The sequence below is a fragment of the Diceros bicornis genome, chromosome 4 (genome assembly GCF_020826845.1).
Source record: "Diceros bicornis minor isolate mBicDic1 chromosome 4, mDicBic1.mat.cur, whole genome shotgun sequence".
Lineage (NCBI taxonomy): Eukaryota > Metazoa > Chordata > Mammalia > Perissodactyla > Rhinocerotidae > Diceros > Diceros bicornis.
Window position 1 is genome coordinate 6,864,670 of NC_080743.1, and position 27,227 is coordinate 6,891,896.

The 27,227-nt window shown below is 43.3% G+C and overlaps 1 protein-coding gene across 3 annotated transcripts in view; it reads right to left on the reverse strand.

The window, feature by feature from the left end:
• Window positions 1-18,353, reverse strand: part of WLS (Wnt ligand secretion mediator) — a 91,379-nt gene extending 73,026 nt beyond the window's left edge. For 2 of the 3 annotated variants that reach the window (XM_058538273.1, XM_058538272.1), the window contains exon 1: window positions 18,041-18,353. In XM_058538273.1, the coding sequence (XP_058394256.1) occupies window positions 18,041-18,146 (106 nt within the window). In that variant the 5' untranslated portion in view covers window positions 18,147-18,353. The remainder of the gene's footprint in view (window positions 1-18,040) is intronic. The other variant, XM_058538271.1, reaches the window with a different exon arrangement.
• Window positions 18,354-27,227: the final 8,874 nt, after the last annotated feature.

The window sequence follows — 27,227 nt, forward strand, 5'->3', positions numbered from 1 at the left end:
CCTTCTGCAATACAGTAGTAGTCTCCATCAACCTATCCTGAAATCAAAGACATAGTAGAGGCATCAGTCTGGGCTCTTTTGGTTGCAAAAGACAAGAAATCCTACTCTAAGTTGCTTGAGCAAAAATTGATTAATCAATCAATTAGTAAGCTGAAAAATGTCCAGAGACAGAATGGTCTTTAGATAGTGGTCGTTTTGAGAAATCAAATTATGTCAACAGATCTCACTTCTCTACAGCCACTGAATTCCACCTTGCATATTATCAGCTTCATTCTCAGGCTTCATTGGAAGGATTCCAGCAGTTTCAGGCTCTTATTATTTGGGTTCAAGTTTAGTAAGAAAAGAAGCAATCTCTTCCTGGTAGCCTCCACACAAGCCTCAGAATTCACTTTGATTGGACTAACTTGAGCCGCAGTCCACTGTGGCTTGTCACATGCCCATCACTGGAGTCAGAGGTGAAGATTCTCTTAAACCACATGGACTGAGAGTGGCAAAAGGAAAGCGCCACAGAGGAAACTCAGGTTCTCTTATCAACAGAATCCAGCTGAACCATCCTCCCCAATAAGTCTTCCCTCTTCCCCTAATCTCTAAGAAGTTGTATTATAGGGATGATCAACTTTGAAAATAGCATACTAAAGGAAGGAAATAACCAGGCAAGTCACCAAAGAATATAAATAGCCCATAAGCATATGATAATAGGTTCACCCTCACTAGTAATTAAAGAAATGTACACTAAAAGAAAAGATATTCTTGGCACACTGGCAAAAAATTTTTAATAAAAGTAATGCCCAGTACTGGCCAAGATGTAGGCAGATGGACACTTCCAGACTTGACTAATAGGTTATATGGTGGTCATCACTGATGACTGAAGGGCAAGTTGGCAATTATTATCAAAATCTTTAAAAATGGACGTGCCTTTTGACCTAAGATAAATTCACAAAGTGAAAGCGCTAAGGAAATTAAGAGTATGAATAAGTATTTAACTACAAGGAAGGTTTTCCCAGTATTGCTATTACATAGCCCCCAAACCGGAAATATGGTCAATGTCCAACAAATACGAGATTGGGTAATTTAATTATGGTACATCCATTCTATGGGATATCATACCGACACCAAAAATGGCCTTTCAATGCAAATTTACTGGCATGACTTAAATAAGGGAGAAAGGCACACCACAGAAGAGCTCACGCAGTAGGCGACCACACCACAGCACCATTCACTAGCTAAAACTAGTGAACAAGTTTCACCCTCATCTCCTAGGCACTCCCTGACTTCTTCTTTAAGATGACCCAGATTCTTCCTAGGGAAAGATCGAAACATCTGGACACCCTCAGCAAGCTAAAATTTGTTTTTCTTTCAAAGAGATATTCTTTACATATTTGTTTAACAATTGTTTAGTGCTACATGGGGGAAGGTGAAGAAGATGAACCACAGATGGCATATACTTGTCCCGGAAGATAGGTTGGAAAGTAATGTTTGGTTAATATACAGTGACTTCTATAACAAACAATTCTCTATATAAAAAAACTAAGCTTTTTTCCTGTTCTTCGTCCTATCATCACATAACAATTAATCTTCAAATACCTAGAGTAATTCCTACCATAACTAAGTGTCACCAAATCAAATCTTCTCAAAGAAAACTCACCACAAACACAGTTATTCTCCATCTCAGTTTCCAAAACTTTAAAATGTGAATATCCTTAGTGGACTGGCCTGTCTTAGGGGGTTGTTGGTAAGATCAAGTGAGATGATTTCTATGCAAGTGCTTTGAAGAAGGATAAAAGCACTACGTGTGGAATCAAGAGTATGAACTCATCATCTAAATTTAATATACACTCGACAAAGCATCTCAGAGTCCATGTCAAGCCTTGGCTCCGCCATAACCTTCGCGTTCGTTTCCCGCAGTCATTTCTGAAAACCAGATGTTGGCCAGCAAAGTTTCCATGCAACAAAAGGGCAGGACCTTCTCTACTTTTAAATTGGCTGAACGAAGAGTGATTATAAAAGCGTGGTATTTCTAGCTGCTGAAATTTAGGTAATTAAATAATGGGGGAAAACGCCAAAGATAATCCAAAAAGCAGACAGACATGCCTGGTATAGCCTAAGGCTGAAATGGAAAAGGGCAGCAGAATGAACAGGGAGGGGGTTAATGGTTTTCCTAATATCTCATTCAAGCCATGGCAATTAAAACTCCTAGAAGATGTGAACTTCTGAGAGTGAGAATTCTTTTAGAATTAGCACACAGTACTACTATTAGCAATATTTCGTTGCATTCCAAATATCTTCCCAAAGGAAATCCCTATTTTAAAATAAAAAGGTTATTTCTTGGCAGGGCTGTGCCTCTATACTATGTGTTTCTTCTACAGTCTTCTCATTTTGAAGAATGGTAAAAGTTTAAACATGGATGGGTCAATAACAAGTACATTAAAGTTCTTAAATGCCCTTCTTCTTTTTAAACCCCCATCCCAATTACATCCCTCCCTTGAGGATATTTACAATCCTCTATGACACATGCTCTGTACCTTCTTGGTTCAAGGAAAACACACCTACAGCATTTCAAATTAACTACTGACCCTTACTCTCACACTATAAACAAACCCTTTTCAAAATCTCAATTGCATTGTGTCCACATTGATTAAAGCTTGAAGCCTGGTGACCTCATGTGGTGTTAACTTCTCCCATGCACCAACAGCATTCTGCCTTTCTACTCAATTACCCCCTTTGGTGCCAGAGGATCGCTACCCAATGAACACACACAATGGACTTCTGCTTCATTACACTAACCAACAGCAGGATAGAAATAAGCAGAAGAGGAATAAACAAGCTAATTTATCATGAGGACAGAGCAAGCTTTCACCAGTCTCGCCATGGAAAACTTCACTGGTTAACGTGAATATCAATAGTCTGAGGGTGATGTTTATGATCTTACAGATTATAGACAGAGCCGCAACAGAACCGCGGTGATTAAAGAATTTTGCAGATTAGCAGGTGTGAACAACATGCACAAAACTCTGGGGTCCTACATAAAACCTACTGAATAATTATTTGGGGAAGCACAACCCAGAGCTTTGGATAATGTGGACTGACACCCTGGTAATTTGCCCCAAGTGTTCGACCTAACTGTGGGGCCCCTCTCATTCATCTTTGACGAGGTGGTCAGGAGGGACCCACCCTCTTTGTGAGAGGGATCTGGACGCCCCCCTTCATTCGGCATGGCAGGGGCACAGCGCTGATTGAATTAACAACTTTGGAGGGCTTCAGTCCCAGTTCCCAGACATTAGCACCATCATCCAGAACAAATTAAAAGTCTCACAGCAATTAAGCAGATTTTGAAAATGAATTTCCCATGGTTCAATGGCTCAACAAGCAGTCTTGAGTTCAGTGTGAGAGAAGAGTTTAGAAGGAGGGGAGGGGGCACTGACTGCTGAATTTCCAGAGTAAATACACAGTTGGTAGAGGCACAAACAGTAAACTTCTGAGCCTCTGATAACAAGGCTTTTACGTTTCTTTTACATAACATTGGAAATATTCAGTCACAGAAGGTGAAAGAATAAAAAACTAACACAGAATTGTACTAAAATGGTGGATTTCAGGAGGATTTTTTTCTTTGTTTTTAATTCTTTTAACATCATTGTATTCTTGTTCAAAAATATAAATAAAAATTGGGAGGGGACAAAATTCATGTTTCTAGTCACTAGATTTTAAATTCACAGAAGCAATCTAAACCTGATTCTAGCACCATCTACAGCTCTCTGAACCAGTTAGCCAGGTTCAGAGCAGGCAGAAAACCTCATAGGCCAGCTTCTCAAAGGACTCTGGGTGGGGATTTAACTCAAGGAACTCATTCCTGGGCTAAAAGGATAAGACTAATAATAAAATAGTACCTAGCATATTCAGAGTGTTTACCATATGCCAGGCACTGTACACATATTATCTTGTTTAATCTCTTCACATATTATGTCATTTAATCCTCACAGCAAGGTCAGGAGATGAGCATCATGACTCCACTTTACCCATCTGAGAGATGAAGAGACTCAGAGATGACGTTAAGATGAACTCTGAGATTAAGTCATTTGTTCGAGATCACACAGCCAGCAAGTGGTGGAGCCTGGATTTGTATCCAGTCCTTCTGACCCCAAAGCTCTTGCTTACATTTAGAACAGTAAAAAAAAAAAAAAAAAAGTGTCATTATTGTACAGGGAGGGAGTATACGATGACGTGATGACCCTGCCGAGGAGGACCCCCTCTCGCCTTTCTTTTTTTTTTTTTTTGTGAGGAAGATCAGCCCTGAGCTAATCCTCCTCTTTTTGCTGAGGAAGACCAGCTCTGAGCTAACATCTATTGCCAATCCTCCTCCTTTTTTCCCCAAAGCCCCAGTAGATAGTTGTATGTCATAGCTGCACAACCTTCTAGTTGCTGTATGTGGGATGCGGCCTCAGCATGGCCCGACAAGCGGTGCGTCTGGTGGGCGCCTGGGATCCCACCGGGCCACCAGTAGCAGTGCGCGCACTTAACCGCTAAGCCATGGGGCCAGCCCCTCGCCTTTCTTCCAAGCCCCTGTTTCTCTCTAACACCACGCCCTCTCCCCTTACTCAACGCCAGCTCGGTGTCCCCTCCCTCCAATACTCCCACCTCTAGCTGGAAGGTCTGGCCTAGAGAAGTCCAAGGCCAGCCTTTGTGTGGCTTCCTCCTTGGCTTTTGCTTCCTTCCGTTTGAGCTTACATCTGCTTCTTAAATCTCTGTTCCCGCGTCTCCACCTGGCTCCACTAGGCAGTCAGCGTGCCCAGGTTCCTCTTGGCCTGCAGGCACATACTCAGCACAGCATGCTGCAGTACCTTCCAGAACCTGGAAGAATGTGTGGATGCACTCATTCCCACCCACCGGATCCACAAGCTGAACACAACGGAACGCAGAGGTGGTTATTAGAACGTATTATGCTTTCTTGTCAGGGTAGTTATAAACGTTGGCATCATAAATAAATTATTGATCTCTAAAGGAACCATAAATACATCTGCAAAATTCTTAGAAGTGAAATTTTAAAAGACAAATTTTCCATCTTTAAAAGTATAGAGAAAATTAAGCAAACTATGTGACTTTCCCAAAGAAGCCCCTAAAAAATAGACCTCATGAAGCAGAAGACACACATTTATTTCTTAAAGACAAGTCATAAAATTTCAATTATCATTCAACATTCTCATTTGCATATTCCAAATTTGGAAATACATATATTAACGTGTGTCCCCTTCCTCCCAGCAAACTTTATCAACCAGTGTAGACAACTAGTCACAGTCAATTCTCTGCCTTTATGGCTAAATAAAGACGAAATATATAGATTAGAAGTAATAGTAATCAGTGAATGGTAGGCAGAGGTAATGAAACACTCCACCAGTGGTCAGGAAACGTGGTTCAAACCTTATTCTCTCACTGTGAACTTTTCTGAGCCTTAGTTTCCACAATACAGTAGGAGAGGGTACCTTTCCAAAACTCCAAAAATTATACACTTTTATAAGCATACAAACCATGAAGGTGCACAATCTTTTAAGTTCAAGTGAATAGTAAGAAATCTCCTCTCATTTAAATTATAAAAGAATACAGGGCCGGCCCAGTGGCATAATGGTTAAGTTCGCATCTTCCTCTTTGGTGGCCCGGGGCTCGCTGGTTCAGATCCCGGGCGGGGACCTACTCATTGCTCATCAAGCCACACTGAGGTGGTGCCCCACATAAAAGAACTAGAAGGACCTACAACTAGGATATACAACTATGTACTGAGGCTTTGGGGAGAAAAAAGAAAAAGAGGAAGGTCGGCAACAGATGTTAGCTCAGGGCCAATCTTCCTCAAAAAAGATAAAACCTCTTAGGAAGTAATGAACATAAATTATAAAAGAATAGCCCAGAATTAATGCTACAAGTCTTGGGGCAAACCTTAAAGTTGAAGCATTTTAGCTACCTCTGCACTAGGTCCAAAATGCAAGGCATTTATCTACCTATTTCTTCAAGAAGTATAACTGGGCCCCCATATTGCACCACCCTGTGGTAACCATGGGAGATAAGGGTGAGCAGATTAGACCATCCTTGCTCTCATGTAGCTTAGAGTCTTATAGGGGTTATATTTTCATCTTCATCTTTTATTTATAATTTCTTATAATAAAGCACTACAATTCTAGCTAATGTTTCAGAAGTAGTTAATATTTTATAAAACATCATCATTTTTTTCCTCAAAGCTTGACTTGCAAAGCTCTTTGTCATTTACATTATATCTAGAAGCAAACAAAATTTTCCAAGGGATGATGGCTTCAATTCTATAATGTAAAACAGAAGAACCACTGGGATTCACTTTGCAACAAGTACGGACGGACTCTCTCTCTTCCACGTACTGAGAGAGATCCATTTAACAGTCCTGCTACCTGGGCTTACCTCTGCTATACAGAGCCATGAATACTGGCCCAGCATTGTAAAAAGCAAAATTTAAGATTCAAATTAAAATCTGTGAAAATTAGTGACAAACATCACTAACTGGATTAAAAAGTAAATTAATCGCTCTAATTCATCAAATGTGTAAATGACATGATTCTTGAACTCTGGGCTAGCAGGGATTATGTCTAACAGAAGGCTATCAGCCAGAGTGGCTGGATTTCTAATTTTATGTAATCCACTAAGAGGCAGAAATAACCTGCTATAGGCCTAACCAGACATAGATGACAAAAAAAAAAAAAAAAAACTCAAAAAATTAATTAGTGACAACTTCAAATTCACGGAAATGGCTAACACATATTGGCTGACCTACAACGTATGTGCAGGTCACTTACGTTCTTTCATTTACATCCCACAACTCCCCGTAAAAGAGAAATTTTCAGATGAGGAAACTGAGGCTCACAATGTGTAAATGGTTTGTCCAGGTTACAAAGCAAGTTTGGTAACAAACCATATCCCATCCCTTGATCAACCATAAAACCACACGTCATCAGTTAGAAATCTGATTGTTTTGCATGGAAGGATCAGTAAGTTTATCATTGAACAGAAACATCGTATGGAGAACCTTGAGCCAGCACCATGTTGTTTTACAGTGTGACTGCTTCCTAAGAATCCTCTAAGAAGCCCAAATCATCAAAGCAACTTTCAAAACTCCTGTAGCAGTTCTGCTTAGCTAGCAGAGTTATTCTAAAGTGAGCTGAGGGGAGAACGGACGGCTTCCCTGAGCAGAGCTGATATCAGCACCTAACCCAAGTCTCGACCCAGAAATATTGTTGCCTCAAATCTATACTAATGCTGATTTTGCTCAAATCCCAAACACGCTGGTTATCCTTCTCCCAAGGTGTGGATTGGGGGAATTCTTTCGATATCTGTAAAAAAAAGAAACAAATGCGAATTGAAAGGTGACCTTAGTATCCTTTTAGATTACAAATCTTGGGTGTCTACAAATTATCCTGTTTCTTTCTCTTTCATCAAGTATTATCCAGAAACACCACGTACTCATAGAGCAAAACTCTGTTCTGTCTGGGCATGTTCAATGAATGGTGCTGGGGATTTAACATGGCCTCTCTCGATACCTGCCAATTCTGTAAAATTAGGAGGAATGGGGGCTAGAAGGATTTCTAAGGCCCCAGAGTTACCCAGCACAGCCAACACCCCCCTACTCCGCCCACCCCACCTCACAATCCTGAGGAAGCTGATCCTCTCTAAGTAGAGGCAGGTTACAGTGACACAAGACCCCTGGTGCAGTAAAAATTTTATCTACAATTCCCCTCAGCCCAGGCACGCAGCGACTAAAGTTGGAGCCCATTTCACACAAGCCAGAACTAGCTCAACAGAACAGAGAAAAGAAAGGAATGTGGGACGGACGTGTCTTTTCTACATTTGAGGCATTCCGTTCTCGGGCGAGTTACACCCTAAATGAGAACAGATAAAATATATAAGAACCCAGAGTTAAAGGAACAGGGCCTCAAAAAGACCTGATCCACCTTGAGAGAGGCCGGATTTAATAAACATGGAATCCAACTTTTTGGTTGTGATCACCCAAAGGCAAGCATGTTTAACAGCGACTTAAAAGTCCAGATTCGTGACGGCTAAATCAGAGAATGCAGAAAAACATCGTGCTTCATGACTCTGCGTAGTTTCAACAAAAAGAAAGCCAGAGGAGAAAGAATTTACAGTGTAATATCTGCACCTCTGGAATCACAAAAACATGCTTTTGAGTCACAACCGCATGGGGCCCTCAACGTTTTAAGTCCTATTTTGGCGATTTGAATTTTCTGTTTGCAATTACCCTCAGAGTGAAGAAATGGTAGAAACGAAGGATGAGCAATGCTATTGCTTCTTTTGTATGTAAATCAGACCAAAAAAATATAAGGCATGTCATTTCCCTTAAACTCACTACAACTTCGGAATTATGCTTGCCACAAACAGCCCCTGAAAGCTCAAAAGTTTCAGAATTTGAGTCAAAGACGCCTCAGATTGATGACGTCTTAAAACTAAACATGAGGATGGTACTTTGGTTGGATTATAAGGACCACAGTCTAGGAATTTTTTTTTTTTTTAAGTTTTAAATTTACAACAGTTTTCTCAAGCAAGAGGAAGAGAATGTACCACACCCTCAGCAAGCAAAGAAGGAATTTAGTTGTGTGTGTGTTTTTTTAATTCTGTGGTGTTCTTCCACATAGAACAGCTTCTTGACACCGTATATAATTCTATTGTTCCACAAGAAAGTAGCTAAGAATATTAAGTATACAAAGGCAAGAAGGAGAAGACAAAGTTATTGGTATTTTATTTTTAAGAGAAAAGTCAATAGAGCTATAGGAACCACACGTTGGGAATTTTCTGCACATTAACTCCACGGCCTCGGAGAGAAATCAGATGATCTTCATGCTGAAACTCAGAGGAGATAACATGTTTGGAGTGCTGACTGGCATCAGAACCTGAGTGCAAGCCACGGCTCTGCCTCTAATTGTGTAAACTGAGTCCCTTCCCTTTCCTGGGCCTCTGATTCCTCCTCAAAGGAGGGAGGACAGGATGTCTCCAAGGCCCTTGCATCTTTACAATTTAATAGCAACAAGCTCCACACTTCCATTCAGGCCAAACCACACCAAAGCGTCTGGATACAGTGGACTCAAAAAGCCATGCTCACGACAAGTAAAAAGATCACAGAGCTGCAGAGTGGAATCAATTATCTTGTCAGCCTATCATGTCACAATGGTGCCAAGGAGGCTGCTGAGATGGGAAAATACCCATCTATAGCACAGAGACCCCAGAATCCTGGGCATTCTTCCCTTTCTCTTCCTTGTCCTCATGTTACCTACCACACTCCTACATCTCTCTACTGCCAGTGAGTTTCTGTGGTAAATCGGCCCAACTGTTGTAGACTTAGAAAATGGCATCACCAAGCTCTAGTAAAAGTGTGTATAAAGCAAAAGTAATAGATAGACCTTGAGTAAAAGCTTGAAGGATTTTCTTGGGAGCAAAATGTGCCTGCCTTGGGAGAATGATTTAGACTTGCGTTCTTATTTACTAGTTCTCAGCAACAATATTAATATCTACTATTTGAGGAAAGCACATTATGACACATGCGTTTATAACATGAGAATCAATGTCAGAAAGCAGGATGACTTTTCTGTGCACTTTCAAACCCAAACTGAGTAGTGCTTTGGGTCATTCCCATTCCTTCTGGCTCAACAGGCCCATGAATCTGGAGGTGTTCGACAAAGTGGTGGTGACTCAAGAAAGAAAATGAATAGAAAATAAACAACGTCATGGTTAAGTTCCCCCAGATCTAAGAACAGAGAGAGACAGGGAAGGAAGAGTAGGAAAGATGGATATGGGGTTAAGCAGATAGTTTCAGGGAAAAGTCCTCTGGGAATCGCATCTCTGGTGGGCCTGGTTCAACGACATGCCTCAACAGGTGCCATCTCCTCAAGATAGTGGATTCCTCACAACCATCATCCGTGACCCGGCGGGGCTCTGTCCCACATCCCAGTCGAGGGCGGGAGCCAAGGAGCTTTTGTGACTTATTTGAATCACTGAGAGCACAAGTCATCGGCAGTCGTCAACTTTCTCTCCACTACATGATGCAGCCTTGGGACCGGGAGCTCTCTCTTTGGGAGGGGCTCAGCCAGGACTAGGCAGCAGTTGACTGCCCCCTAACCAGCTCTCATGAGCTTAGCCTTATGAATCTAGGGCTTGAAAAAAAACTGAGCCAATCATTTAGAGACCTTCTTTCTAAAGAAAAATCACAATGCCTTGCCAAAACAAATGTAATAACTTGGCCCCTTCTTTCAATTACCTCTGCTTTCTTGGAAATGTGTTTTGTGGATAAAGCCTCTGAGTTAACCCAGAGAATTAACAGACGTTTAAGAAGGCCCTATAATTCCTGTGGGCCAGCAAAGAAAGAACACTCCTTTACCAGGGAATATTAAGAGAACAGAGTAGGGAAGAAAAAGACGGAGCAGAAAATTATACTTGAAGGCCCAGGATTTAAACAGGCATATCTCAGGCTGGGGGAGGTGGACGGCATCAGAAATAGGTTTTAGAAATCCAGGTACAAGCTGTGTCTCAAACAGACGGTCTCATATGCTTACAAAGGCCTTAGTTTTTCTTTCCTGAGTCCATATTCTACTCCCACCTCCCTTCTGCACACCCACATTCCCCTCTCCTGTGCTCACAGCTATATTCAGGACCTATTGTGTAGGCCACGTCCAGGCACCATTCAGGAGGTCGGTTATTTTGACACGTTTTCAATTACAACTTTCAGTCACTCTTCACTGTGTGTAATAACTTCTTTTTGCAGGGAGCTGGGGTATAATTTTCTCAGGTTCAGCCCTCCCCAGCATGTCCCGCAAGCACTGGTCAACCTTTACAATGGCTAGTGTAAGCAGTTAATACATATTCAGAATTGGGATCATTTGTTCATGAAGTAACGAGGTCACGGATTAGTGCCCATGCAGTGATAGGGGTATGTGGTTTGGGAAAGGGGGAAAAGCAGAAAAAGTGGAGACCGAGCTTTCATTTTCTATTGAATCTACATAGAATCAGAATCATGTAAAATCAGTTTCATCAAACTCAACCCTTTGCTTCCCGTAGAAATTGAAGGGATAATAGGAGGAAAGAGGCTTAGACTACAGAGCATGGCTTAGCGCTCAGTCAAGGATCGTGGGCTTGAGTGCCAGCCCTCTCATTTACTATCTCTGTGACCTCTGAAAAGTTCCTTCAGTGAGCCTCAGATTCATCTGAAAACTGGAGAAAGTGCCTGCTTCTCTAAGTTGTTATGATCATTAAACGGATCAATACATGTAAAATGCTTTCCACAGTCAACCAGGAAATCCTCAAAAAGCAACCAATCATGATAAACCAACTCTCTCCCTAGGGGTCAGATGACAATCTGAGTACTGCTATTGCTCCCCTACAAGATTTCATTAGAGGTGTTGGGGGGTGGGAGGGAGAGGTGGTACAAGGCTAAAGAACCTTAGTACTTTTTTATTCTAAAACATATGAGGTGCTCTTTTCAGTTATTTAGCAATCGTTTTAGATTAGCCCTATTATGAAGAGGGAACTAACAAAACATTTCGTCAAGTTTGAGAACTTCAATGCCTAAAGTTCCTCCTCTCCAGTCCCATCTCCATCCTCATGTGGGCACCATATCTAGCACATTTGTCTATCAGGCCACCACTAGCACCTCAGAGAAGATGTAAGACCTAAATCATACACACATGATCATTTCATGTCTTGATGCTGTCATCTCCCACCATTTCTTACAGTCTATCAAAATTGAGGGCAGCAAATCTTTCAAGAGAGAAAGTCTATCAGCATTTTTTCCAAAGAACCAAATGTACCTATTCACAGCATCAGCACGGAAGCCTCCAGTTTGAAATGCCTTCATTATTATGCATGGGTGTGTTTATAAAACAAAAGTTATCCTTTGGGGAACAGGATTTTCAACTTTCAACAAAGGTTCTCCTTTCAATTGCTCTCCCGTCACTGACAATCCACACCCTCTAAAATCCTCTCCAACTTCGGCTGATTGCTTCTCTCCTCTTCCTTTGAAAAAGTCCAGGCTCATATAACTATATAAATACGTTAAAACCACAAACTAGAGAAAACAAAATCGAGTAGCCTTCCTTAAAGTAGCAGAAGTCAAACACATTATGGGTAATGAACTTGGCTGCTCGGCCAATTGAACGATTCCTCCAATTACAAGGACTGGGTTGACCTTGTACGACATTGGTTGGACTGGCATGTGCAGTCTTCTCGAAAGGCATCCTCTCTTAGCCTGGGTAGGGCACTGCTCTGCTACGTAGAGCTGAGCTCCATTTCCTTTATCAGACTATTCGATGGTTTTTCCTTTTGATATGTTACCCAATGATTAAAAATGAGAAAATGCATTTGTAGTGTTCCTCACCATGTCTTTCTGCATTCAAATCATTTTTATTTGGTCCTAAAAGTCACAGCTTTGGGACGTGGGGCAGGATTACCTAACGGCTGAGAATTCTGGCTCTAATCTCAGATTGACTGGAGTCCAATCCCAGCTTTGACCCTGGCTAGCTAGGTATCTTCAGCAATTTTACTAGACCTTTCTGCACCTCGGGTTACTTACGTGTAAAATGGGTACAACAGTACCAACTTGGCAAGCCTTTGCGCGGATTAAATTAGATAAGGTCTGGCACGCAGTACACACTTAACACATGTTAAACATTATTGATATTATTTTATTAATATATTTATTTCAACATGAGATATTATTTTTTTTACTAGATTTTTATTAGATTTGATGGTATATAACAGGGCTTCTCATTTCACATGTGCTCAAATTCCCAGTAAATGAGTGAGCATCATCTTGATGCTAGAAACCTCATCATAAGAAGTCTTTTGCTGGTGAACTTGGATGAAGAGGGGCTCTTTTCTACCTCTGGCTTCCCAAGGTCACTCAGGCTTCCCTATCCTGGGCGCACCATCGGCTCTAATCAATATTGTGCACATCAGGCAGGTGACACACACGAGCTCTGAGCTAAGGACCTTCATACAATCTCAAATTCTAAATCTCCATAGAAACACCTTTATGAGGAGAAGATAAGTTAAGAATCTCTCCTCAGTGTACATGGATTTAAAAAAAATTTTAAAGGCCAAATTATTGCAAAATGTCAACTAGCTAGGAAAGGCTTTCCATCTAGATCTGGGTTCCAGGCAGGAGACTTGAAAACCTTACAGAGCCTCACATCACCGTATGATCTCAAGGAAATATTTCTTACTTTGAACAGGGAAAAGGGAAAGTTCCAATAGAAGGTGAGACAGGCTGTACTGAACAATTAGATGAAAACATGATAAGACATTGCTAGCACAAGTGTGATTTTGTTGCAATAACCAAGTAGACAGTTTAGTTTTCTAAAAGTCATATAATGTAATTTCAATTATAAAAGATTTCCCACCCTTCACAAAAATTCTCGAGAAGAACTTCTGAGGTTGCACAGTACTCCTACCGACCACATCATATACTCTGGTAGTTAACAAAGAGAAAAAAATGCCATGGTTTAGTCAGATACGAAATTTTACAAAATAAAAAGCAGAATCAAATACAGAAAAATGTGGCTAACATCAACCAAAAGCCAATTAATTAGTTCTTTTCAAGATTCTCACCAGATATCCAAACACTGCAGGATTATAAGTATTGCATTATTAATATATGCTAAAATATAATAAATACCACAACAAGCTTAAAACCTAACGTACTATGAAGCAAACCCTTATGTACTCTGCATGCCTGTAATTCTATTTAATTCCTTAAAACCCTGCAACTTCCAAATAAACTATAGTAGCAGAAACAAAAACTCACACGAATGGACCACAATCAAAACCATCACTAGTTCCCATTTAAACAATAATAGCACAATAGTATGGGCTATACCATTGAAAGGCAGTAAATAAGGCCATATAAAAATTGAGAAAACTGATTACATATGTGTGTATGTCTATATGTATTATATTTATACACACACAATATGCTCAGCATTAAAAAATCAAAAATAGGCTGCTCACATAGTGAGCTTTTGAAAGAAAGAGCAATCCTGCCTAAAGAAATAATAATTGGCAATTTGTCGAAACTTATTCGGAGTTTATGGGTGGAATATTCTCATTCACGGGTATGCTCAAAACAATGCAATAATTTCCCCTTCATCCGGTCCTGATCTTCATACTCTTAACAGTTTTAGAACAGGTGGGAACAGTGACCTGCTTTTTCAACCATTATCTCTCCCAGACATGACTAATTTGAAGCTGAGCAAATTGCACATAATGGGCCAGGGATTCAAGTTCATGATTTTGAGTCGGCTGCACTCTTGTTTCAGGGCACATGGTCTCCTCCCCCCTCCTTCCACCACCCCTGCAGCTGCCTCTCCATGAACTAAATTCACCAAACGTGAAATCAAAGGAAAATTATTTTTTAAATTTTCTGCAGGCTTATTTTTAAGGAGGATAAAGATTAAGCTGTATCTTTAAAAATATTTTCTTTTCCTTCAGGGGTTCTTAAACTTTTAAATGAATTCTAAATACTAAAGAAGCTAGCCACTTGAGAAACCTTCTCAAGACATAAGAAAACAATCAGATGCATGCTTTTATAATGGCTGAAAGTTTTTACAAAAGCATGGCATAATTCAGTGAATTTTTAAATACCCCAAGTTCTAGCGTATAAGATATTGCTTTCCAGATCTCATTAAAAGTTTAGCAGACACTGGCACAGAAAAACAAACAAACAAACAAACAAAACAAGCACACACAAAAAAACTTGGTTCTAAGAAGGCCATTGGGGTAGGGGAGTATTTAAGCTGACTAAACCAAAACCCAATCCCTCCTATTTGCTTTGCTATCTGTTTAAATTTTCCCCATCAATTCTAGAAGGCTGTAACCAAACATCAGTCTTAACATCATATAAAACTCTTTAAGTAGTGAAAATTCATACAATTTTTTCACTGTAAGGGACTTTAAGCTCATGGATCTACCAATGAGGAGACTGAGGCCTGGGGTTAGCTGCTTTGCCAGGTCACTTGGGGGCGCATGGTAGGTCTCTTGTTGGGGGGGTCGAGTATTTTTGTTTTGTGTATACGTGTGTGCAGTACCCATGTCCTTATAACCAGGAGTTTTGCCATGCAGATCCTCCCCTTCCTAGGAAGCCATATTTTCTTTCATCCAGGACAAAGTGATCAAAAAGGAACATATACTATGGCCAATTCACAGTGAAGATTACACTTTCTCACTCGGCCTCTGCAGATGTATTAGGAAGAACTTCATACCCAGCACTCGTTACTTCTTAAGCAGCAGTGGAACTGACCAGTGGAGGAGTCCTCTTCTCGCTGGGAAGGGCAGGAGAGGACTTGCTGAACTTGATTTCGACTTCCCAGCCTACAAACTGCTCCTTCCCCTCCTGACTCCACTCGCCTACTCTGTGGAAGTTCTATTTTTTGCTCAGTTTCATCTACTTCCAATTTAGGGAAGTTTGGTGGGAAAACATATCACTTACCTTTTGTTGACCTTTATTTCCCATGTTTGGGGCTTGTAGCATACCCACATTCCTGGAGTTCTTTAACCGCAAAAAAAATTTATTCTCTAAATGGACGAGATAAAGGCTAAGTCGCTGTTCAAAGTGTTTAATGTGGACTGGATCTGCTCTTTTCGGTCTTCTGGCTGGAACCCGGGACACAGCCTTGGCATGGGAGGAAGGAGGGGAGCTAACCTGTAAACTTTTACAACAATTTCCCCCAAAAAGTGTTATACATAGACATTTTCTTTTTCCAGGAAAGTTGGAACTAAAGCAGTTTATTGATTGAAGGAAATCTAGTTGCAGTTAGGCCCTATCACTAACTTTTAGAGATTGTTATCCAGTATGGTCACGAACCAAGTTCTCTGGGAAAAACAACCCCGGGCACCACTTATTGCAGACAAACCCCTCTTTGAACATATAACTGTCCTGATCCTACAGCAACTCTAACCTCCAGCAGCCACTCACCAGTGCCCTCTGACCTTCTCCACAGTACTAAGAATCCAGAAATTATACTAGTTCCAGAAGTGCCCTAAGAAACCTGCAGCAGTGGATAATGGGCTCTTCAAGGCTAGCAGATCAGCTTTAGAAAACAAAAAGAAACATACACCAAAAACACCAGGGAACTATGTGTAATGATTCGCTGCTTGTGCAAAAACCTCAAAGAGGATGAAGGTCAGACAGGGATAATAGGCCAATTTAATTCTGAAAGCACAAGGTGCAAGAAATTTTAATTATGGTCTGCCACCGAAATCACACAAGATCCAATGGCATCTAACTGCAACTGCTCATCAAGGGAGACAAGAGGTGTAATTGTAACCGCTGCATAATCACTGTGAGGGCGCAGGGAAGGCTGCCTTCAGCTCCCAGCAGACAATGTATTAAGAGCCTCGAAAAATTCAATACAGGGAAACATGGAGAATGCACAGAGCCAAACAGGAGCTCATAGCAGGAAAGCCCAACCGGAGTGTGTGTGCGTGTGTGTCTTTGGGCGCGTGAGGCTGCCAGGAAGAAAAAGATGCAAGTGTTTGGCCCAAATTGAGGATATGAGCTTGGAAAACTCTGAACCTCTTTCTGCTTTATGGATACATACACAGAGAAAGGCATGAGCTCCTCCAGAAATTTCTCTCCTCGGTGAAGCTTCACCCACTCTCCTTTGTTTAAACAATCAGCTTCGATGTTACAGTGATTTACAGAACCAGACTCCCTTTAATTTGTTCCCATCAAACCCGAGTCAGGAGACAAAACGCCACACAGAAGACTCGAGGTGCCCAAGCCTGTGCAGCTCTCACCACCACCACGAACACGACGATGCGCGCGCGGCGCCGGCTCTGGCAAAGGGACGGGCGGAGAAAGCCCCTCCGCGTTCTCTTCACTCCGCAAAGTTCTACGAATCGGTGAAATAAGGAAGCAAAACCTCCCATCCGCGCGCCTTGCAAAGTTGGCGCTGAAGTTTGTGCCGGGAGGTCCTAAATCTCGAGGGGGAGGGGAACACGAGTGTGCGGAGAGACGGGAGGACGGACGGAGATGGGGCGACAGCGAGAGGAAGGGAGTTTTTCCGAGTGGAAGGTCCGTGAGACCATCTTCTTCACCCGGAAGCCTGTTTGGCTCCGAGAGGTCCGGGCGCTGCACGCCAGGGAAGGTCTCCCAGGGCGGGCGCCGTCGCCTGGGGGCCGGAGCTGTCACCTGCGGGGGGCGGCGCGGGGGCGGGGGCCGCTCTCCTAGGCGCCGCGGGAGGACCGGGGGCTCCAGACTTTCCGGCTGTCGGGGCTCTAAGATGTGGGGGAGGGGAGATTCTCGAGAGGGCAGAAGGCCAAAAGCAACACCTTTCGGATACGCTTTTCCCCTCCGACCTCTCCAACTTGCCGCAGCGCCAGCCAAGGACTTTCTCCCACCACACCCCGTCCCGCCTCCCGGCCCACCGCTCGGACCTGGCGACCAAAACGGCGGGGAGAGGGGGCGTGCGGCGCGGAAGCAGAGGGCGCGAAGCTCGGGACCCAAAATGCAAACTCGCACCCCCCCAGCTGAGACGACCAAAGGCGTTTGCACAGGCGGCGATCGCAGCCCGGTAACAGGGCTCGGCTTTGCGCCGGGCGCAGCTCCCCGACTCTTCTCTTGTTCCTAATAAAGTCGACTGCTTTGCCCTCCGGGAGCTGATTGGGAGGGAACGGAGAGGAAAAGGGGGGAACGCGGGAAAAAGCGGGGGGAAGCAGCAATCAACTTTGTAACCCAGCGCTTCCTCGCGCGATCCGTCGCCATGCTTAAGATTCCCACCCCCGCCACCCCCCTCCTTCCTTTCAAGTGGATACTGAAACTAGGCCAAAACTTTTTCCCCTCCTTTTCTCTTAGCCACTAGACTGGATTGTGCCCCACGGAGCCCCGTGGAGCTCTGCTTTCTTAAGCACAATAGCCGGACTAATTAGATCATAGAAGCAAGGCAGTGATACTGTAACAAGTAGCCCGAGAGGCAAGGAGGGAAGGGGCCCGAAAAGAGAGAAAGGGGGAAAAGTTTGCAGCTCTCGCACTTACCAATCAAGCCTCCCACCAGAAAGGCGATGATTTGGAACACGAGCAGAATCCCACCAACAATGCACAGCTTCTTGGTGCTCATGTTTTCTATAATTGCCCCAGCCATTTTTGCGCCCCCCTTTTTCTTTCCTCCTTGAAATAAATGTTTTATGGTGGGCTTTTTGCTGCTTCTCCTCTCACGCTCCCTCCTCCCTCGCCTCCTTTCTGGGCGCTGCAAAACTTCAGGGGTGCGGGAGCGCGGCGAGGACGGGACGGACCCGGACGCCAGGCGCCCGCACGGATTCCCCCGGCGCAGCCGGCTCGGGCTCCCCCAATGCCCGGAGCTGTGATTGTGGCCGCTCCGCCGCCTGTGGACGCTTAAAGGAGCAGGGAAGCGGATCACATGACGCCGCCTCCCTCCCTTTCTTCCTCCCTCCCTCTCGCGCTTCCTCCCTCCCTCCCCACCTCCCTCTCTTCCTCTCCCCCTGGCCCGCGCGTGCGGGGCTCGGAGCTCTGGCGGGGCTGGCGTCCCGCTCCCGGGGCTGGCAGGCAGCCTGTCCCGCCAAGGCTGGTGTCCTTTGGGGGCTGATGTTGTCAAGTCGGTTCCCCCTACTCCGCCTCGCACACGTTTCCTTTTCTGGTGCGAGATTTAAAATCACCCGTGGGCAGCTTTGCAGACCTTTAACTTACGCGTTGACTTTAGGAAATGGTCCCCAACCCCAAAAGCTAGAGCTCTCTTTAGGAAAGAGGAGAATTTTTAAAGGGACCCAATAGATGCTTAAGTCAAAGCACACAGATGCGGAATAAAGTCTCAGCTCTGCTTCCTTCTGCCGATCCCAGCCTCGGTTACTGGGCATGTACCTGCTAAATCCCCTCTGCGCCCCTGGAGGAACCCTGCGCTCCAGCCAGATCAGACCATTGTGCGTTATCACGTTATTGCCCACTCGAAGGTTTCCAGAGCCTTGACCTGGCTCTTGCCTTAAAAGAAAATATATTCTACTCCATGGGAGTTTTAAACCTTATTTAAAAATCAACTTGTCTGAAAAACGTTTCTAATTTTCCAAACCACCTCCATGTAATATCTCCGGGAACTGAGCCCCTACGATTCCTGTGTTTACATTCTTACCTCCAACTGTAGGGACTCGTGTGTACAGGTTTGTCTCCACCATCGAGCCGTAAACTCCGGGGGGCTGGGTGGGGGGGATAGGGACCGAGTTTTATTCATCTTTGTGTCTCCGCTGGTGCCTAACAAAATTCCAGCTCTAGCAGGTCCTGGTAAACTTTTGTGGAATGAGTAAATAAGTGAATGTGAAAGCAAGCCCGCGGTTTGCATTTCAAAAGCCTGGAAGAGACCTTATGTGATTTCAGTGGTGCACATATTCAGTTGCAGTGTTTGTGGGCCCTTTGTGAGGATATGTTTATATTAGTACTTACCTTCCAAGGGGAAAGGCATGTGGGACTCATTAGAGATGTCCTGCTCTAGGAAACCTTGCATTCCTGGGCCTGGTTTCTTCATGTTTCATAAACTGGTCACTTGGCCAGCACAACTTACATTGCCCAGTAGACCCCCACTTTCACACATACACAGTTTCCACCACCCACCACACCTTACGCACCGGGTTTCTTGCTCTCCCCTCCACCTACACTCTCTTCACGCCAAGGGAATAGCCCAAGTCCTGTCTCCTCCTCTACTCTGTTCCTAAACTTTCAGTGCCCTTCTGGAAGATTCCATGCAAGTTACACTTAATAGAGGTGTTCACTTCTCATCTCCAACTAGACCAGACACTCCTTAAAGACAGGTACCAAACTTTATGTATATAAAACTCCTTGGAGTCTAACAGATCTTAATTCTGAGGGTGTAGTTGCTGTCTATCTCTTCTTTCCTTCAACCCTCTAACCAGTAGTTACGTACTGAGCCCTTAACCCGTTCCAGGCTTTCTTTCTCAGCACTTGAGGGTACCAAGGTGTGAGGACACTGGCCCCTGTCCCTGAGGAGCCCTGGTCTAGCTGATATTCAGTGTGTAGTGGTTAACGACCTTTACCTGGGAGAACACTAGATCAGGTGGGAAGAAGCAGGCAGAATTGTTGGCAACAGTGGTGGTCAGAAGTGTTTGACTGGTCCCCAAACATACATAGACCAGTGTGGGTTATTTCCTTCCTTCTTTACCTTTCAGAAGCTTACCTCATTTTTTTTTTCCTGAGTAAGTTCCAAGACATCTTAAAAGGAGTAAGAATGCCCTTCTCACCTCTGTGGCTAGTTAACTCCACATTCTGTGTTCTCATCTCAGCAAGCTGCCAACTACCACACATTTGAATAATAATGATGCCTTTGGGTTAGAATTTCTTTTTTAATACCAAGGGATTTTTTTTTAATGAGGTTGATAGTATTCAATATCAAGATTTACTCTCCATTTGATACTACGTTTCACTATTTAAGAAGAAAGAAATGGTGTCCCATTCTCTTTAAATATGAATTGGATCCACAAGAAATTCTTGGCTAGTTGATTTGGTTTATTTAAGATTAGTGAGCTCCTCAACTCATTTTCCTATCAACTGCTATACACACCCTACCCCCTCGGCTTCCAAATGCACCTCTTCAGCGTAACTGACTTTAAGTAACTTCAGGCCTAACTCCTAAGGTTCCAGTTTCCTCATCTGGAAATGAGAAGCTTGGGAAAAAATGCTAGTCCTCCACCAAGGTGATCCCCTATTTTGAAAGGGCACTTGTTATATAACCATTTTAATTAAAAAGAGATATTTCTAATTACTAATCAATGCTTCTAACTTGCATGAGATTACCAATATTGCCAAACTGAGTGTGGGGCAGACACCTGCAGTATTCATTACCATGAACTACTTTTAAAAATTTACAGTTTCTATTATGTCTTCTTAAATATTAGAAGGGATTGTTGGATCCTTATTCCCCAAAACAATATCACAGACAAGTAGGAAAGAGCATGAGGGTTTGAGTTGGTCAGATCTGGGATGGAGCCCAGGTCCCAGCTCTACCCCTTGCTGTATGTGATTGTGGGCCATCACTCAGTCACCTACCCATGCTGAGGCTTAGTTTTCTCATCTGTAAAATGGAGATAATAATAGTATCTATCTCGTGGTATTCTTGCAAGATAGGATGATGGTGACGATAGTGATTATATTTAGGAACCCTTAAGGGAAATCAATAACCTTGTGCTAAAAACTAGTAAAACTGATCATTAATTAGTTCTTTCTCAGCTCTAAAATTTTGTCACGTTGTAATGAGTTCTTGAAGCATATTTTAGGAGCAGTCTGGGTGATTAACTCTACTTGACAGGGGTGCTGATAAGGCCAACATCTAGTATTGAACTCTGAGCGACATTCAGTGAACTTTAAACACAGAAACATTCTATTCTAAAAACTGCTCCCAATCACAATAAAACACTTGTTTGGGGTCATTAGGTAGTTCGTCCCAGAGACTGGGGTAACCCAGAGGTGCAATCCAACTCTGCCAACAGAAATCGATCATTCCAGCTCATTTCACTAGACTTTAAGTTGGAGATCCTGAGTTATCCATCGTTTTGTTTGAAGGATTTGGCATATAGAAGGTCATATTGATGTTCAATGCATATTTATTGAATGGATGAATAAATGAATAAATGAATGTCTAACTGAAGGTGGATTATCTGTAACTCCCCCTTCCCCCCGCCCCGCCAATTTCCGTCTAGCATTCACTGACTAAATGCCTGTCTGGCACGTATATCCTAGGCTATCTGGCACATATATCTATGTATGTGCTGTGTTGTCATCCCTGGCTTGTAAGCTGCTTGAAAACAAGGAGAGTGTGACCTGAGCCTTTGTCTCTCTCTCAGCCTCAGTACTGCACCTTGCAGAGAGGAGAGCTCCGTTCTCGGAGTTGAGAAAGCCCCCTTCGGAAGCCAAGGGCAGCATATTATTATTGTCATTGCAGTAAATGTAATGTAGAGATTTAAAAGAATTGCATATACCTCCTCAAACACCTAATTTACTTCCCAGAGGGACCTAGTAAGAATAAGAATCCCACTCGGAGGCTTCTCATGCTCATAAAGGGCGTCCCTGTGGCTCTTCTGTTGTTGGTATTTGCTCATAGTTATTGCCTGTGACTGTGAGCAGGCACTTTGGGCTCACACTCTATTATTCAGTGTTACTTTTCACTCAGTGTATATATATATTCATATATATAGCTGATATATATATTCACAGCTTCTTTGAAAATGTTTCTTCTTTTTTTTTTTTTTCAAACAGAACCACCCTTCCCGTCTTTGTCTAAGAGCCCCGGTCGTCTTGTTTTGTATGTAAATACAAGACCTTTTCTAGCATCTCCTTCCACACTCTGACCTTGGGTAGGAACAATTCAGAAGACCATACTTCACCCTGATCATTAGATAAAATTGTTTAATAAACACCCCACCAGCCTCTCTCTTTTTACCCATCAGCGCTCCCGTGAAAATCTCCATTTCTCCTTTTATTTTACATTCGCTGAACATTTCAGACATTAGGCTTATTCAGTTCCAGCTTTCAGTCTTACTAGCTGTGTAATAAACTTGAGAAAATTACTTACCTTTTTGAGATTTGCTTTCCTTATTTCTTAAAAAAAAATATAAAAAGATAATACCAACCTCATAGGTTGTGGTGAGCATTAAACAAAAGAATGTTACCAAGCGCCCAGCACAGAGCCTGACACAAGTGGACACTTGACAAATATTTTTGCATGTTATAAGGGAGGAGGTTTCTGTTCCAAGATAGCAAAAAACACCAAACAAAACAAAAAACTATAAAACCCCTAATTATTATCTCTCATGAAATTGCCTCTTTGAACCCAGGCGATTTGGAAGGGGCAGGTAAAAACTTGATAGGTTTCCAGAGGCCTCTGGTGGGAGGCAGCTGACAACTGGAAGCAGCAGCTGGCCTCCTGTTGTCTCCCAGGCTGACAGAGGCTACAGCTGAGGGCTGGGATGCCTCCAGCATTTCAACTTCTGAGATGGTGTGTGCTGGGTTTCTGGAGCAGAGGTGGGGGAATGGGCTGTTTCTCCTCTCCAGGTTCCATAGCATAAGCCTCATGGGGTCTGAGCTGACTGCTCCCCCACTCCCTGCCCTCCCTCGTGCCTGCTCTCCCTCCCCATCTCACTATGTACTCTGTCAGCTCACAAGCTCCTCTCCATCTGCCCCTCCTCGTGGAGAGTGGCAGTGCAAGGAGAGCCCAGACAGACCAAGACACACCTGCCCTGGACAGTGACCCTGTGGTACGTACACAACCCTCAACACCGTGGCACAGAGTCAGCACACACATTCTGTTGAATAAATGAATGAATGACTGAGGAATGAACACGTTCCTGTCCCTGGCTGTCCTGAGGTTCAGGAAGACCCCCACAGATGGCCAATGGCAGGAAAGGTGGCTCAAATTTAACCTCAGTCCTAGACACTCTGGGGTGAGAATAGGCCCTGACATGGGCCCAACCCAATCCTTACCCCATGCTAATTGCAAATTAGCTCAGAATCATCACTAAGTAGCTCGGCATGAAGGATGATCTCCAATAAAAACACCTCCAAGTGTCTCTATGTGACGCGGGAAAGGAAAGTTCATATGAGGATAAAATTCACGCAAGTCAAGAATCTCTAATATTTCTTCTTTGCATTAGCCAAAGAAAACTGGGATGGCTGGGAGTGAGGCAGGGCAGGTAATCCCCCAGACATCAGATCCAATGGCAGCTGATAGCCCTGATAATAATGTCAATAATTACAACAACAACAACAAGATCTTATACTGATTGCTTCCTATGTACCAAACACTCTGCTAAATGCTTCACCTGTATTGTCACCACTAATCCACACCAAAGTCCCATGAGGTAGGTACTGTTTTCATCATTTTAAAAAGAGGAAAGCTGGTTCAAAGAGGTTAAGGAGTATTCCCTTGGCCACACTGCTGGTAAACCGGGGATCTGAGATTCTAAAGTAGATGCAATACACCGTTCATTGAATCACCAAGTATATATTGAGCTCCTGTAAGTACCAGGAACTTATCTAGATGTGGGGAAGAGCAGTGGGCTCCACATGGGCTTGCCCTCATGCAGCCTACTTAGAAAGCTCACTCAGAGCCTTGGTTCCTATCTCCCCTATGTCAGCTGTGCCCTTTGAACTCACCAAAGAAAGACCCCCCGCACAGCTGTGGGAGCCAGTAGACACCAAGTCCTTGGTGTGCTGAGGGGCCTCACTCCTGCTTTCCCAGCAGCCCTCAGGGACGTTCTTTCAGAAGCCCCTTCTCCCCAGTTCTGAGACAGCGCTGTGTCAGTGTTGTCTGCCTGCTCCTTTGTTCCTGCATTCAACTGTTTCCTTCCCAAGCACCTTACTCCTACTCAGATCAAACTCCCTCCAGTGAAGCCTTAAATCTTTGCACTTCCTCCTCTGCTGGCATTTGCCACTAAGGCTTTTCCAAGTTCAAGATCAATTTTCAAGTCAAATGACTCATGAAAGTAATTGTCAAGTATTATTTCAGAGTGTTTGGAGGACATTCTTGAATAACACACGTTAGCAAAAGACATTCAGTGCACAAATTAATTTTGGCTTAGCCAGCCTGCAAATTGGATTCCTAAAATATCTGTGATTGTTAATTTTGTTGTCATGATATGAATCCCTAATAGACTCTCTTTACCAAAGATTTCAAGTTGCTTCATCACTATTATTCATTTTAATGTAACAATTTATGAGGGTAAAATTTCCCAATTTCTGATATATGTGTTACCTTTCTAAGAAATCTGATACCTGAAACCTGAATGATTCAATGACGCTTTCCTTCATTTACTTCGTAAATATTTATTACGTGTTTACCATATGCCAGGTGTCCGGCACGTGCTGAGATACAAACACAAAAGGACAGACACATCCTTGCTCTCACAAAGCTCATAATCTCAGGTGTGTAAAAGGGTCTTGGTGATGCAATGACTGTATTAGCCAAGATCGTAAGCCCTAAAGAATCACCGGTTAGGAGGCACAGAAGAGACCTCAGATCTGAGAAAGGGGAAGGACGGCAGTGCTCTCCTCGGCTGGGTGTGCCACACGCCCTCCGCAGTCCGGCTCCGTTGACCTGCTGGTGAAGAGCCTGGGCCCTGGAGCCAGACTCCACGGGGTCTGAATCCTGGCTTCCCTACTTGCTTCTAGCGTGCCCGGGCCAGTTAGGGCAACTGCTTCATCACATAGTATCCTCATCTGCAAAATGGAAATAATAATACCCTCCCTAAATATGAAGATTAAATGCGATAATCTGTGTAAAGTATTTCAAACAGTGCCTGAAACACAGTAAGTCAATGTGTTTGCTAAAAAAAAAAAAAAAGTTTTTTCCTCTTCTATCACTCCCACAAGGGTCCCTTGGATTCTGTTCACTTTAAACATCTTGATAAATCCCCAAAGCACCACCTGTTCTTGGATATCTATCCATTAGCAATTTCTATTTTATTATTATCTATTATTAATTTATTGGGCATCTCCTATATGCCAGGTGCTGTTATAATTATTGGAGGCAGTGTGAGAAGCAAGATAAGGATCAAAGAGATCTGGGTGGAATTCTGGGACCTTGGACAAGTAACTTGACCTCTCAGAGCCTGAGCTAAGTCTCCTTAAAATGGAGATGATGGCAACTTCACAAAAACTGTGGTGAAGATTGATACATTCAATGTATAAAGAGGCTCGGTAGCCCTGGTGGTCTAGTGGTTAAGATTTGGTGCTCTCACCACCATGGCCCTGGTTCGATTCCCGGTCAGGGAACCACACCACCATCTGTCAGTTGTCATACTGTGGTGGCTACGTGTTGCTGTGATGCTGCAAGCGATGTGACCAGTATTTCACACACCAGCAGGGTCACTCACGGTGGACATTTTTCAGTGGAGCTTCCAGACTAAGACAGACTAGGAAGAAGGACCCGGCCATCCATTTCCAAAAAAATTGGCCATGAAAACCCCATGAATAGCAGTGGAGCATTGTCTGGTATAGAAGGTGACCCAAAGAGTTGGCACAAAGAGACCAAGCAGGGTTCAGCCCTGCCGTACACAGGGGGCTCTAGCTCTAACAAAAACAATGAATAAAGAGCTTAGCAAAGTGTCAGGCATTTGATAAGCATTCAATAACGGGGGACTAGAGGAGAAAAAGGAGTGGGATAATCTTAGAGGCGGCTGCCATTATTTAGTTAGAAAAATGAGGTTCGATGCCCTCAATCCCTGCCTTCCCATTCTGCCCCCTCCTCTATGCCATGTTCCCCTCAACTCCAGTTTCCTGTAATCCTTCTTGACAACTCTCTCTCACTGAACAACCCGGGATATTAAGCCTCCAGGACTGCCGGTTGAAACTCTGTCTTTCAGGTATCACACACACTGTGAGTATCACAAACACTTTGAGATACTTTTTGGTTCTCCTGCCTCATAAGCAGACACAGTGTCTCCCTTGGGTGAACCCTCATACAGCTATGTCTGTTATGTCCCTTCACATGCTACCCGATATTGCAGTTACTTGGGCACTTGTCATATCTACTCCAGTAGATCACAAATTCTTTAAGACATAAAGATTGTGTTTTCCTCAGAAGTCTATTTATTTAATTCTAGTAGTATCTCAGGCTCTGTAGTGATTCTTCTAGATCTTTGTTTCTTCATCTCCCTCTCAAAACGGGTGTTCTATTTTGTTGGAGAAGTTAGAGGAAGGAGACATCAGGTATAAACATTTTCAGTCTCCCAACAGATCAACACGTTCCTATGCCTGATCTCCAAGGAAGCAGTGAGCCGCCTCCTGAGCAAAGTGTACACTTGCTTGTGCACATCCGCCTTTACTTACGCTCTCAGACCTACTTCAGAGAGCTGGCCAGCACAGCCTAATGGTTAAGAACATGTGTTCTGTTTAGCCCCTGCCCCCAGGGTGAGAATAATGATGAAATGAGTTAGCATGTGAAAAGTACCTACTAGATAGAGTACTTAGCACATGGTATACACTCAGTAAATGTTACCTATTATTATTAGTTACCTTCCCAGGTTACATATCTCAAAGCCATCCTTGATTCTTGATTCATTATCCATACATCCAACCAGTTATCCAGACCAGATTCTACCTCCCTTGTTCATAATGAGCTAGCCTCTCCTCTCCATCCTCCCCACCGCTCTGCAAGTCCAGACCCTCATCACCTCTCCAACTTGGACAGTTGAAGAGCTTCCCAATCAAG